Source organism: Macrobrachium rosenbergii, chromosome 42, assembly GCF_040412425.1.
Source record: "Macrobrachium rosenbergii isolate ZJJX-2024 chromosome 42, ASM4041242v1, whole genome shotgun sequence".
Taxonomy (NCBI): domain Eukaryota; kingdom Metazoa; phylum Arthropoda; class Malacostraca; order Decapoda; family Palaemonidae; genus Macrobrachium; species Macrobrachium rosenbergii.
This window is the reverse complement of record NC_089782.1, coordinates 10,266,461-10,279,281: the sequence shown is the minus strand read 5'-3', so window position 1 is coordinate 10,279,281 and position 12,821 is coordinate 10,266,461. Positions and strand designations below refer to the sequence as shown.

Here is a 12,821-nt window from a genome sequence, read left to right as displayed (position 1 = left end):
CTGGCTTAATTTTCCAGAGGCTGATGGACAGCATCCTGGGGGACCTGAATTTCTGCATCGCATCTGCTACGTGGATGATATCCTTACATTTTCTAGGTCCTACAAAGAGCACCCAGAGGTACATCCAGGTAGTCCGCAGCGGCCCCTGTGAGGAGGAACCGCCCATGGCCAGATTTTGACAAGTGCACCTTCGGTGTCGAGAAAGCTGACTTCCAGGCCAGAGATCTCAGGATGGCGTCCGCCAGCTCTCATCAAAGGTCGTGAGCCGCCACCAGGTTCCCCGCTCTACTCCACAAGGCTCCAGGAGTTCCTTTGAGATGGTAAATTACTACAGGAGGTTCATCCCCGGGATCGCACACACCATGGCCTCCTGACGGAGATCCTGAAGGGCCAACCAAAATCCTTAGTGTGGGGACCCAGCCAGCAGCAGGCCTTCTCCCGATAAAGGTCAGCCGCCAAGGCAACCACCTTGGCCCACCTATGACTCCCACCGCTTCCCTCCAACTGATCACTTGATGCCAGCAGCGCCGCGCCGCGGAGCCGTCCTGGAGCAGATCGTTGACGGCGCCCCCCAGCCCATCGCCTTCTTCAGCAAAGTTCAACCCCGCTGGAGGCCCGCTACAGCACCTTTCGGACAGGGAACTCTGCGCAGTGTACCAGGCGGTCCGCACTTCGCCCTCCTGGAGGGTACGCCTCTTCACACCATGACCACCAGCCGCTGGTCCACGCTTCACCAAGCAGGGGACGCATGGTCTTCCAGGCAGCACCGCACCTGAGTGACCGTCGCGGGAGTCTACCTGCTCAATCAAGCACCTCCTGACAGAAGAACCCTGTAGCAGACGCTCCAGAATCGGTGCTCAATGCAGTGCAGCTCGATCAACTACGGGACTCGGCCGTATAGGGCTGCAGACCCGAGACTCCAGCCCATCGCATCGCCATCACGCCTCTAAAGTGGAGGGACATGGCTCTCACCCCCGGGGACCAAACTCCTGTGCAACGCCAGCACTGCCAGCGCCTGCTCTGGCGCCTGCCCTGCCTCCCATCACCGCTTTCAGGTATTCGACGCCATCCACGGCTGTCCTACCTTCTCCGGCAGGATGATGGCCAAGCTGCTGACAGAGAAGTTTGTCTGGCACAGGATGCGGAAGGAAGCGAGGACTTGGGCGAGACCGTGTCTTCGGTGCCAAACCAGCAAGATAGGACGTCACACCGAGTCCGGGGTAGGTGAGTTTCCACAGCCGGGGAGGCGGTTCGGTCACATACACATCGACGCCGTCCGCCTCTCTTCCCGCCAGGGCGGGCCAGATATCTCCTGATGATCAGCTGGATCGTCAACCAGGTGGCCTGGAAGTTGCCGCTTCATGCAGGAAGTCACCGCCAGTGCACGCGCCGAGGCCCTCCTCTCCAGCTGGATCAGCCGGTGCCCGGCTGCCTCGACCACATAACCATCGAGCTGTGGTCCACCCCGGCATGCCTGCTGGGACAACTCACCAGACCACTACCGCTGCAACCCCACAGCCAACAGCTTAGTCGCAGAGGTTCCACAGGTCCCCTGAAAAGCCGCCTCGGCGACCTGCTGCAATCACTGAAGATTGGAAATACCAGCTGCTGTGGGTCCTCCTCGGGCTGAGAACCGCCCCCAGAGCCAACGCCGACCCGTCTGCAGCGGAGAAAATCTACGGGGAGCCCCTCGTAGTCCCGGGCGAACTAGTCACGGAAGATCGGCGCAACCCATCGGTCCAGAGGCTTCGAGACATATTCGACAAATTCGCCCCCTGTAAGCGAACATACACCGACAGGTCAGTCGCTTTCACCGCTCCCAGATTGTCCTCCACCACTCACGTCTTCGTCAGGGATGACGCTGTCCGCCCACCGCTAACCAGGCCCTACAGGGGGCCCTTCTGTGTGCTGGAGAGGAACAACAAGGCTTTCTGTCTCACCCTTCACGGAAAGGAAGACTGGGTGTCGATCGACCGCATCAAGACCGCTTCTCCTGAGGAGGAAGTGATCGCTACCGCAGTGCGCCCGCCAGAACAGTCAAGCTCGCAGCTGAGCCGTGAGAAGGGAGGTCACGGCCGCTCGAAACATCTGCTCACCCGCAGCCAGCCACTCCCACACAACGCAAATTCCCCAGCTCACTGGGCGTAGTCGCGACACTCTTCAACGCCCAGATATGATGGATTAATTCTGTGACACTTTAATGCTGGGGAGATGAGGCGCCACAAGGGCGGTGGTTTCAGGATGGGCACTCCCTGCTGTGTACTCCCATGGATGAAATTATGGTCACGCAGGATCAGCCATACCAATCATCCAATTTGATCTATAAATGCATACCTGTTACTAACTTATTTTGCATATGTTTCTTTTGCTCATGTGTCAGAATGTTGTCACTTTTGACCACTGTCCATTTTGCAACTCAGAGTGTATTTATTCATTGTATCGTCAAGAGTAATTGACCTCAGGTCACCCTGGTTCTCATTGTATTCCTCGGTGTGATGTCAGTCCGCCGCTATATAAACCGCCTGTGTCCTCAATAAACTAGGAGTAACTTTTCTCCTGCTCATTCTTTAGCACCTCTTAAACAGGCACCAGCGTACAATCAGGCAGCGAGAGAGGCCAGCTTACAATAGTCCAACTTCTTTTTCTCAGCCTCTTTATCCAGTTTTTCCTCTTTTTCCCCCACCACAGAGGTTAAATTGGAATTCTTACAGTTCTCAGAAAAACTTAGCCTTAACATCATTCTCAGCTCTAAGGAAAAAAGATAAAATAGCATTCCATTTACAACAGCCTTAAGGGGAGTGGTTGCAACAAATTTACTTTTAACTGCTGATAGTGCTAAACAAAGAGAGAGTTTCATAGTAAATAATACAATCGAACTCATTCCGGAGGCTCAAAAGAATCTGTAGATAAAACTTAGACCTGCATTTAAATTCCCGAGAGAGTGATACTGAGTTGTAGGGGCCTCAATCTCAACACCTTAAGATGCTGATCATCAGCCAGATCTAAGGGCACATGACTTAAAATCGAGGAAAGCATGGAGCGATCACCTTGAAAGTAGACAGTGAAAAACTCTTACTATATCTAAGAAAGCAGAGAAACTTTGATGTCTACCAAGTTACAGGTGCTGAAAATTCCTCTACAACAGCACCCTGAGAAATACACAAAGCGCTACTTCTGATACAAGGCCATGGTTTTTTTCCACTTGATTAAGGATAGATCCCATGATACCTTTGAAAATCCCCTCATAGGGAAGAGACAATCAAGCATCTCCAAGTGGCTAAGTGTGAGATGCAAAAGTTAGTGGAAGTACATGGAATTCTGTAGTTAGAGTCGATTTCCCCTTAACGGAAGAACAAGGGAGACATCTACTGAGAGCGTTAGAAAGTCTGAAAATCATTTTGCTCTGAGGCTACTAGGGCTCTACAGGAGTCATTAAGCAATTCTTGAACTTGAAATTTGGTCAATATTTCCTTACAGTTGATAGAGGGGGAAGGCATGTGAGTCTGAATCAGGCCAAACTTGAAGAAACACATCCACTGCTCAAGCCTGAAGTCCTTCAAAGGAGTAGTAAGCGACTGGTTATTCCCATTCATCTACATGCTAATAAGTCTAAATTTGAACACTCTAATCTCACAGTGACTGTTAAACTTGTAGATGGAATGGAACTCCTGTTGGTAGTTTTGTACTTCCCTGAATCCTCAGTCGCCAAAAACACTGTCCTTACAAAATGAACTATCAAACCAATATCATATTGTTCATATCACTCAAAGAAGCAACCTTTCAACTGTGACTTAGTGTCTCACCAGGGATAAACCTGCAAGGCATCTTCAATGGTCTTACAAGCTTTACCAGGTGTAGTGGTGACCATTCTATGGTGTATGTAAGATTAATGACACTTGTCAAAATTCTTTGTAATGTGTTTCACAGCAGAGGGAAAAAACAAAACCTGGATGTAGGTTTAAGAATAAAATGGTCAACTCTTAGTTTTGGCATCCCTCCTACAGAACCTGGCAATAATGATGGTCTAATTACCTACAAGTTTAATGAATGTTAGCTGCAAGTTGTAATCTCTTATGCTGAGATTATACTGTAACTGAGCTTGATTATTCTGACAAATTCTCCAGGGAGGCCATGATTCCTAACAACAAAAGCCCTTACTGCTTAGGAAGCTTCCATAAGGGCTAAAATTCTTTAAGAAGCAAGTGCCTATTTATCTTCTGAAAGAAAAGCCTGCAAATTGCAAGTATCACCCCCACATCACTAGATAAGAATGAGGAGTTGGGGAAGCTGACTGAAAATCATAATGCCCTGAGACTGAGCCAGGTGAAGCAACAGATCCTTGGCCTTTGAAGTGCTGTCGACAGAGTTGGCCAACTGAACCAGTTGACTCAGTAGAGAAGAATTCTTGCTCCTAAAAGTCGACACCATCTGCCTACAGATAACACATTCACTGTGAATATTTATAGCAATGCTGTAACCGAGCCGAAACAAAGCACCGTGGATGGCAATACCTTCCCTGTAAATACACCTCGAGGGAACTTGCGTGACTGAGGATGTACTGGTATGAGAAAACTGTCTCCTGCACCCACTGAAACATCTGATTATTCTTTAGGAAAGTCAATAAAACTGTGATGGAAAACCAAAATGCATGGGGACAGACATGTAAAGTTATTTAATCTTGAAGCATCCAACACTGGGTGCCAATCTGGTAGAGTATGGAGCTAGGAAAAAGGCCCAGTGAATTACTGCCTGGTCCATTTCATTCTCTCTAATTTACAACCTCCTACTACAAAATGAGACTTCTGCTGGAGAAGACAAAGGAACAGCTACAGGAGACTAAACCAGTGGAGAGTAACCTAAACAGAATCATAACTTTCCTTCAGTGCCTCCACCACTTAAGATTCTGCTCCTAAGTCTCTAAAAGCATGCCAGGAGGCCTGCAATTGGCCATCTACCAGAACCTGAGGGCTAAACTGATCCCCGAAAGGTATAAAATAAGACTTGTGCCAATATATCCTTCCTTATCGCCTTAACCTTTGCAGCATAAGCCTTCACTACAGATATGAGCACAAGTGTTCTCACTTCTCCCAAACTGAGTTAGTTTAAGCATGAGAACATTAGCCTGCAATGTCACAAATGGGTTTGACCTCACAAGTTACAAACTAACACTCTTCCTCGTTAAATGCCCGCTGGCACCAAAAACACTTGAAACTGGTGCCACAAACACCCTACACTGGCACCACAAACACACTAAGCTGGTGCCAGCCACAAACACACTAAGCGGGCACCTCAACCTCTCAGCTGACAGAGAAGAGGCAATTATACTGTGCAAAAGTTCAATAAAAGATAAAAACTACAACAATCCAGAGAAGGGAGAGAAATGACAGGTTGATAACCTGACCTAACTAATTGCTTTCACAATCTATCTGCTTCCCTTCTCTTCCTATACTAACGAACTTAAGCAGAAACTCCTTCAAAAATCCCTACTTCCTCACATCTATTCTCAAGATCACACTTTATACCATTGCAGCCAAAGCAAACAGTATCTCCTAAAAAATCAACATTCTGCTAACACAGATTATTCCAACTGAACGTGACATTCTTAGTCTTGATTCCAGTGGAGGCATCCTAGAAAAAATAAAAGTATAGCACCATGATAGCAGCAAACAGCCATGAAATACCAACAAGTGCCTATACACAATGGCAGTGAGGAGAATTCTGACAAAGCTTACTTGGTTATGATATTTAGAGCCGTAATAGTAAAATGTGTAATGTGAACCTTAAACTCTTGTATGTTCTAGTAAGTACTGTTTATGATGGGGATGTACAATTAATTTTTTGATAAATAGCATACATGAGTAGAGATCTGAACTTACTCATAACCCCAAGAGGAAGGAGCTAAAACACATTACTCTTAGTATACAGACTGAAAAATCCTATCAAACTCTGATGGAATGACAATGAATGATTGCTTACAAAAGTATCTTCTTTTAAAACAAAAACTTCAAATCGCAAGTCCTCTGCCTGCATCGTACTGCACAGCATTTGGCATGTGACAGGCTCACCTAGAAGGCAGAGATTCAACTCACCGTTATACATTACTGTACCTTCCCAGATTAGCAAGGTATTCAACATAAAATTCCTTTGTCCTTTCTTCAGTATTAAGGACCAACTAAAAATGAGGCTTGTAATTCAAAGGACATTGTTTACTAACCCACAAAATGCAAATCCACTAGGTATGTAGCCTATAATTACTCATGAGTGATAAAAGTCTTGGTCCATTTAGAAATGAAAAAATATGTAACAATCTTGTCAGAGAAGGTCTAACAATGATATTTCTATATAACAATGGGATGACGGGTAGAGACAATAAACATAAACAAAAATCTTAAATTTTTTAATTGTGTACAGTAGGTCCTTTTGCATGTGACAATGAAAATACATACTGTACTTTTATAGTTACTAGTTAATGCATACTGTAAATGAAAACGCTTTAATTTTCTTTTCTAATTAGTCAATTGATTAATGAATATTATTATGGCCTAAACTATTTGACAGTATTAGGCTACATACTATCTTAGACAAAAGCACAAAAGGACGAAAATATCTAAAACCCACCTCCAGAGAAATGACTATAAACAGTATACATTGAGTACATACCACACTGATTGTCTCCAAGAGGCAGAAGAGGCTGTGCTGATATACTCATGCCAACATTGCTTACACTTGTATGTACAGATGGAGAGTGTCGAAATGATTGAGACCTGCAAAAAAGTTAACAGATAAACAAAAATTACTCAATTTTTGTATCTTTATCAATGGCTATAAAAACCACCTTGGTTTTAAAAAGACTGAAATCCAGCCTTACAAACAAGCAGTTCAACTTGAAAGCTTTTAAAGAATGTATATAATACATAAGTAACAGTAAAACTTTGATATTACTGATCTGAACACTAAGGTATAAGAAAAAACTGAGAAAATCTTTAAGGGCAGCATTTACATCTCGGATGGAAGAGACAGTAAAGTTCCTAAACTTGTGGTATTTGTGATAAAAGTATGAACAACCAATACCCAATTTACGCAAAAGACTCATTAACAAGCAAACCTCCATCACAGACACAGAACAGTAAACAAGACATGTAATTAGCATTACCTAAAATCTCTGCATCATTTACATTATCTTTTACAAACAGAAGGAAATATCTTTTCTATAATTAAGCATCAATACCATTAGTAACAAAAAACTTATATTATTTCGATGAAAAGAAGTCACATGCCAACACCTACCAAAAGTTAATCATAAGGAGGGCATCATCCTCTCAGTACCTTTACCCAAGGCACTGAAGGCATACACAAAGGACCAGCTTTAAGTTACCTATATAAGTCCAGCTCAAAGCCTGAATGATGGCAGTCATCAACCATATCTAAATGGATGGTCATCTTTCACCACCTTGTGAGTGGTGAACCAAGAGGAATAACATTTAAATTTCTTTCAGACAGAGCTTTGATTCATCCAAGGAAATAGTGACTGGTGTCACAACACAATACCTTTTACTTCCCAACACCAATTCTCTCATTCATGGAGATCATCTCCTAATTCAAGGTTTATGGTCAGCAGTATCTGATGAAGATCTTGAATTCAGTTACTCAACATGATCTTTAACAGGGCATTTAAGGAGCACTGGATGAACTTCTACATCAAAGATTTGATGAACTCATTTATGCTTGGTATGAAATCTAAGCTGGAGGAAGATAAGATCTGAATGTGTTTATGATTTCCCTTTAGCTGCAAGTGTAAAAAAACAGAAGACATTACGAGGTTGCTGCATAAGGTTGGGTCTAAAGGGTAAATGAAGATGTTACTAAGCCACTTATCGAATCAGAGCAATTTTTTGGTAACTGAGCAGGAGCAAGTAGTGGTAGTGGAAAGCAAGTCAGCCAGGGAGGAAGAGGCACATTCCCAAGGTGCCAGATATCATAGTTACTGTGACCTTGCAAAGTTCAAGGATGCCATTAACTTTTTGAAAGAGGTTGATTCTGACACTTTGATGGGAGGCATTACTACCTCTATAATCTTTATGGCCATACATCTCTACATCATGATACTGGAGAAGAAACAGCTTGCTTAGATGGCCTTATTCCTCTTACCAAACTTCCTCATTCCCTTCTTCCTCTCCTGTATATCATGTCTCCATGCCCCTCATTGTCCACATGACTTTCCTTTTCCCTACTCCCCACCTGGTATGAGTCACCTACTAACCCCTTGAGTCCCCTACCCTTCCTGTTACCATAACTAATAGCAATCCAAGATGATAAAGAATAATCTATCTCAATCACTTTTAAGATAAGGGGGAAAAGCAGGTACTGTTCATGATTTTGCCTGGACTAGACATGGATTATGGTAAGTGCAAATGTTTCCCATTTACACCAGCTTAAAAGACTGAAAGAAGAAAAATCCTACTGTGCAGGCCCTGCTCACTCCCCAGTGGCCTGGAAGGTAAGGCACCATTATTGTGATGTACCATTCATTTATTACAATTCACAATATATTCAGTATTTCAGTAATTTTACCATTTATGAGATTCCTTTAATTCTAATGTCCATGTGTATTTCATTCTAAATTTTGCCTTTGCTAAGCACGAGAGCTTTGTAGAGTATGTTTGCCCTTTCCTTATTTTTTATCAGGGCTTCTTGTTACTAAGTAAATATTTTGCTACTTTTTATTATGCAGAAACAGTTTCTGTCTAAGAAGTACATATTATACATGGATTTTACTTGCTTAATATGCATGAAGATATTTAGTTTTATCACTGCGATTTGTAGCTATTCCCTAATTGTGCTTGTTTTATGGGAAATATATCTAAACTGATCATGCCTTAGCATACTTGTGTGTCCATCTTGTTTCCCCTCTGAAGACTTATCCATTGTGTATGGGCTGAACAGTGGATCAGTAGTTTCAATACACTGAGAGGATACTGTATATGCTGTGCTAGTCCCTCAGTTAGTGATTTTTCAGACTTTCTCCTCTCATCGTACTACAACCATGGCTACAAAGACTTGAGTCTGACAAGCCTCCTTTGTGATGATTCATCCTCATGTCAAGCAGCTCTCAGGGTAAGAGATTTCTATCTTTGATCTCAACAACCCATCTCTTTATGCATGGAAAACATTTCCTCTGCAAAAGTCTTTCTCTCTGGAATATCACTCAATCCTTCCCTCAGCAGATGCCTCTTACCGGGCTTGACTCAAGTTGATGGCTGCCTCTGTGCTCTACAACCAGTTCTTGGCTGAGGTGGATTTGTCACAGAATGTGTTAATTGAGGACTCTTTTCACCCTGCACTTTAATGATGCTACTTGCTGCCTCACACCCCACCATGCCTGTGTCTTCAGTGATGTTGGCCAAGGAGGTTTCCATGTAAATACTTGCTCCTGCACAGGCAAATGCTTCTGTTTATGCAATGACCTATACCACTCCCACATACACTCCTGCCTTCCTATTCCTAATGGTCCCTGAGCTCCATATAACTGAGGCTCCCTTGTACTTGGCTGTCCTCTTTACTGAGCTTTGGTATATCTAACTGCTTTTTTGTCCAGTATATGATTTGTAATGATGTACTTGACTGTCCGTTTTACTGAGCTTTGGTATATCCAACAGCTCTTGCATATATGATGGGTAATGTTTTTTCATTAATTTCACCACTTCAACATTTATGTGATTCCTTTAATTTTAATGTGCAATATTTACTTCATTTTAAATTTTGCCTTTGTTAAGCATGCAAGCTTTGTGGAGTATTTTTACCCTTCCCTTATCCTTTTCAGGGTTGTCTGTTAACTGTATAAATATTCTGCTACTTTTCCAGTACACAGGAACAGTTTCTGTCTGAGGTGTTAATTATTGCCAATTGATTTTACTTGCTTAATATGCATTAAGATACTTTTGTTTTTATCATTGTGATTTGTAGCTATTCCCTAATTGTGCTTGTTCTGTGGGAAATATATCTGAATTGATCATGCCTTAGCATACTTGCAAGAAGAAAAAGTCTACACTGCTCATCATATTTCTCCTCAGAAGACTTATCCACTGTGGATGGCTGGACAGTGGACCAGTAATTTCACTTCAGGGGCAAGCATATGTATATGTTGTGCCAGTGCCTCAGTCAGCAATTCTTCTGACTCTTTCTCTTCTCATATCACTGCAACCACAGCTACCAAGACTTCAGTCTGACAAGTGTCCTGTGTGATGCTACCTCCTCATTGTACTTAACTGCTTCAGTCTCTTCGACTCCTCCAATACTGTATACTCAAATGCACTCCACTGTATCAACACAAAGACACTGTCCTTCCCCATGTCCTCTGGTATGCCTTTACTTTTAACAACTCTATGGTCTGAAAAGCCACTGAGAGCCATCTTTATCTCCTGATCCAGTTGACTTGGATCTCAGTGGAATCATACTTGAGCACTCTCAACCACCAAAAATATTTTTTAGTTGTAATATAATTGTGTTTTGTTTGATACTTCATGTGAATTATATTTGGGGCCAGAAATATTGATACAAGAACATGGGGTGGATAAGTTACAACCACTTGAAATGTAACTCTAGATTTCCCATATGAAATGCTGATTACTGTACCATATTTTTGTTTACAATTGGTCATGATGGTATATAATCTACTTAAATGAGCAGGGGCAACTTTACTATCATGATTACTCTGATCAATTCACAAAAAAAAACATTGCACTAACAATTCTGTTCCCCAAAAAAGACAAAAACACTTTCCATGAGTCTTGTGAAGATGGCATAAATGTTAAACTATACTAGACCCTTATACAAGTAAGCATTTAAAGTAAAATACATGTAACTACTGTACAGTTAATATCACTAGATCAGAGAAATTCCTTTAGACATTTCAGAGCTTCAGCCACCTGAAGGGGAGGATGAGGTGGAAAATCAGTACAAGATCTACTATGAGGTGGAAAATCAGAACAAGATCTACTAATCATTAATGTTTTCATTTTACTGGAGTTCAGCCTAACACCCCACCGACTACTTTGTCTACTAGTCGGTTCCATGTCACAACTGAGACAAAGGACAGCTGCATTTCTCATACGTGGAGACTTTACTACACCCACAAGCATTGCTTCATCAGCATATTGAACAATCTTGTTTTCCAGGCCAACAACCATATCACCTGTATACACTAAAAATAACATCAGACCAAGAACGCTAAAGATCCCATCAACAGCTACTTGCTACTGCTTACTAGTAGGGAAATCTCGAAGTAACCTTAAAACATATCTACACTCCAAGATTCTGTAGTTTAAAAATAAGTGTCCTATGAATTACTAAATTGAAAGCGGCACTAGATCTGACTGCACTAAAAACCCCTATCAAGGTTCTCTTGCAAATGGCATGTCAAATCTGAAAGAGCATAACAAGTACTTAACTTCTTCCAATATGCATACAGACTCCATGTTTGACCTCCATTTTTTACTGCATACATTTGGATTTTAGCATATACCCCATGTAATGTTCAAGTTTTGATTTTGGCAATAAGCCTAGGCTACATTTCTATATGTTTGGAATCAAAACATGATGGTAGTCTAGGCTATGTTAGCAGTCACTACAATAGCCTAGCCTAAGATTCTGACATCTAAAAATTGAGTTAAACTAAGAGGCTAAAAGCTTAGAATATGCCTATAAAATGTATAAAAATAAGTATATACTCATTTCAAATCATTAAATTTGAAAAAACTTCCGACCTTCTTTGTTTACAATTGTTTTGTCATAATTACCGAAAGCTAGAAAACAGCATAATCATCATACACTTCTATTCTTTAATCTCTCTTCAACCACCAGAACTAGCAAACAGTATAATAACCATTCATTTCTATTCTTTAATCTCTTTACCCAATTCCACTATTCTTTTAACTCTATTACCCTGTACAATTCTTTGTGAATCATATGTAAGGATGAAATGCAAATGGTGGCTAAGACTTGTTTATATTTGTGAAATGTAGGCTACACTTATTACAGCCTAGAACAGCCATAAATACAGAAACAACATAACAATAATAACAGATTCTCAGATAAGTAAAACAACATTTATATTTACTGTCTTTATTATAAAAAAAAAATAGTTTGTCAATTTCTGTGAAAAGAAATGCTACTTTGCTGACTTCCGTTGTCAGGAAGTCCAAAGCCTAAGGTAGGCTTAGCCTAGTCCCAAAATCCTGCACTTTTCCAAAACTATACCTCATGTAATGTTCGACCCCAAAATTTCAGGCCATAAAATTGGTTTTTAAATATCAAACATTACACAAGTATATACGGTATTAGCTAACAATCCTTTGTAGTCTACGTACTTGTATAATGGGTTAAAAATCACAGTGAAATGTGGCTTTTCCTTCATTTATGCTGTCCTTAAGGAACACTGTTTTCCAAACTGACATGAGTTTAAGATAAAGTTTACCATGCAAACTAATAGTGTTTAGAATGAACTCAATAAGCTATTTTCTGTATTTTTTACAATTAAATATCACTTAGAACTCTCATGTTCTTCTGGAAATCAAAGGAACAAAGCCACAGATCTAATTTACTGTTGATCCAGATTTTGATAAGTATCTATATTTATGCACAGAATGCACCAAAAGGTATAGCATGCATTAATTTTTTCCATTCCCACACAACGTCAACTAAAATAATGGTTTGCAATTGTCTAAGTCTTTAACTTGCTTTAGTATTTGACACTACAAAATAATTTACTTCTGTGAACAAAGTTCTTTAGCAATAAGCAATAAAAGTATTGACAGAAAAACTAC

General features: G+C 41.5%; 1 protein-coding gene across 5 annotated transcripts in view; it reads right to left on the bottom strand.

Annotated features, from left to right (window-relative positions):
• The window catches only part of Cdep (Chondrocyte-derived ezrin-like domain containing protein), an 804,710-nt gene that overhangs the window by 220,785 nt on the left and 571,104 nt on the right, over positions 1–12,821 (bottom strand). For all 5 annotated transcript variants that reach the window (XM_067085457.1, XM_067085454.1, XM_067085456.1 and 2 more), the window contains one exon: positions 6,661–6,764. In XM_067085457.1, the coding sequence (XP_066941558.1) occupies positions 6,661–6,764 (104 nt within the window). The remainder of the gene's footprint in view (positions 1–6,660; positions 6,765–12,821) is intronic.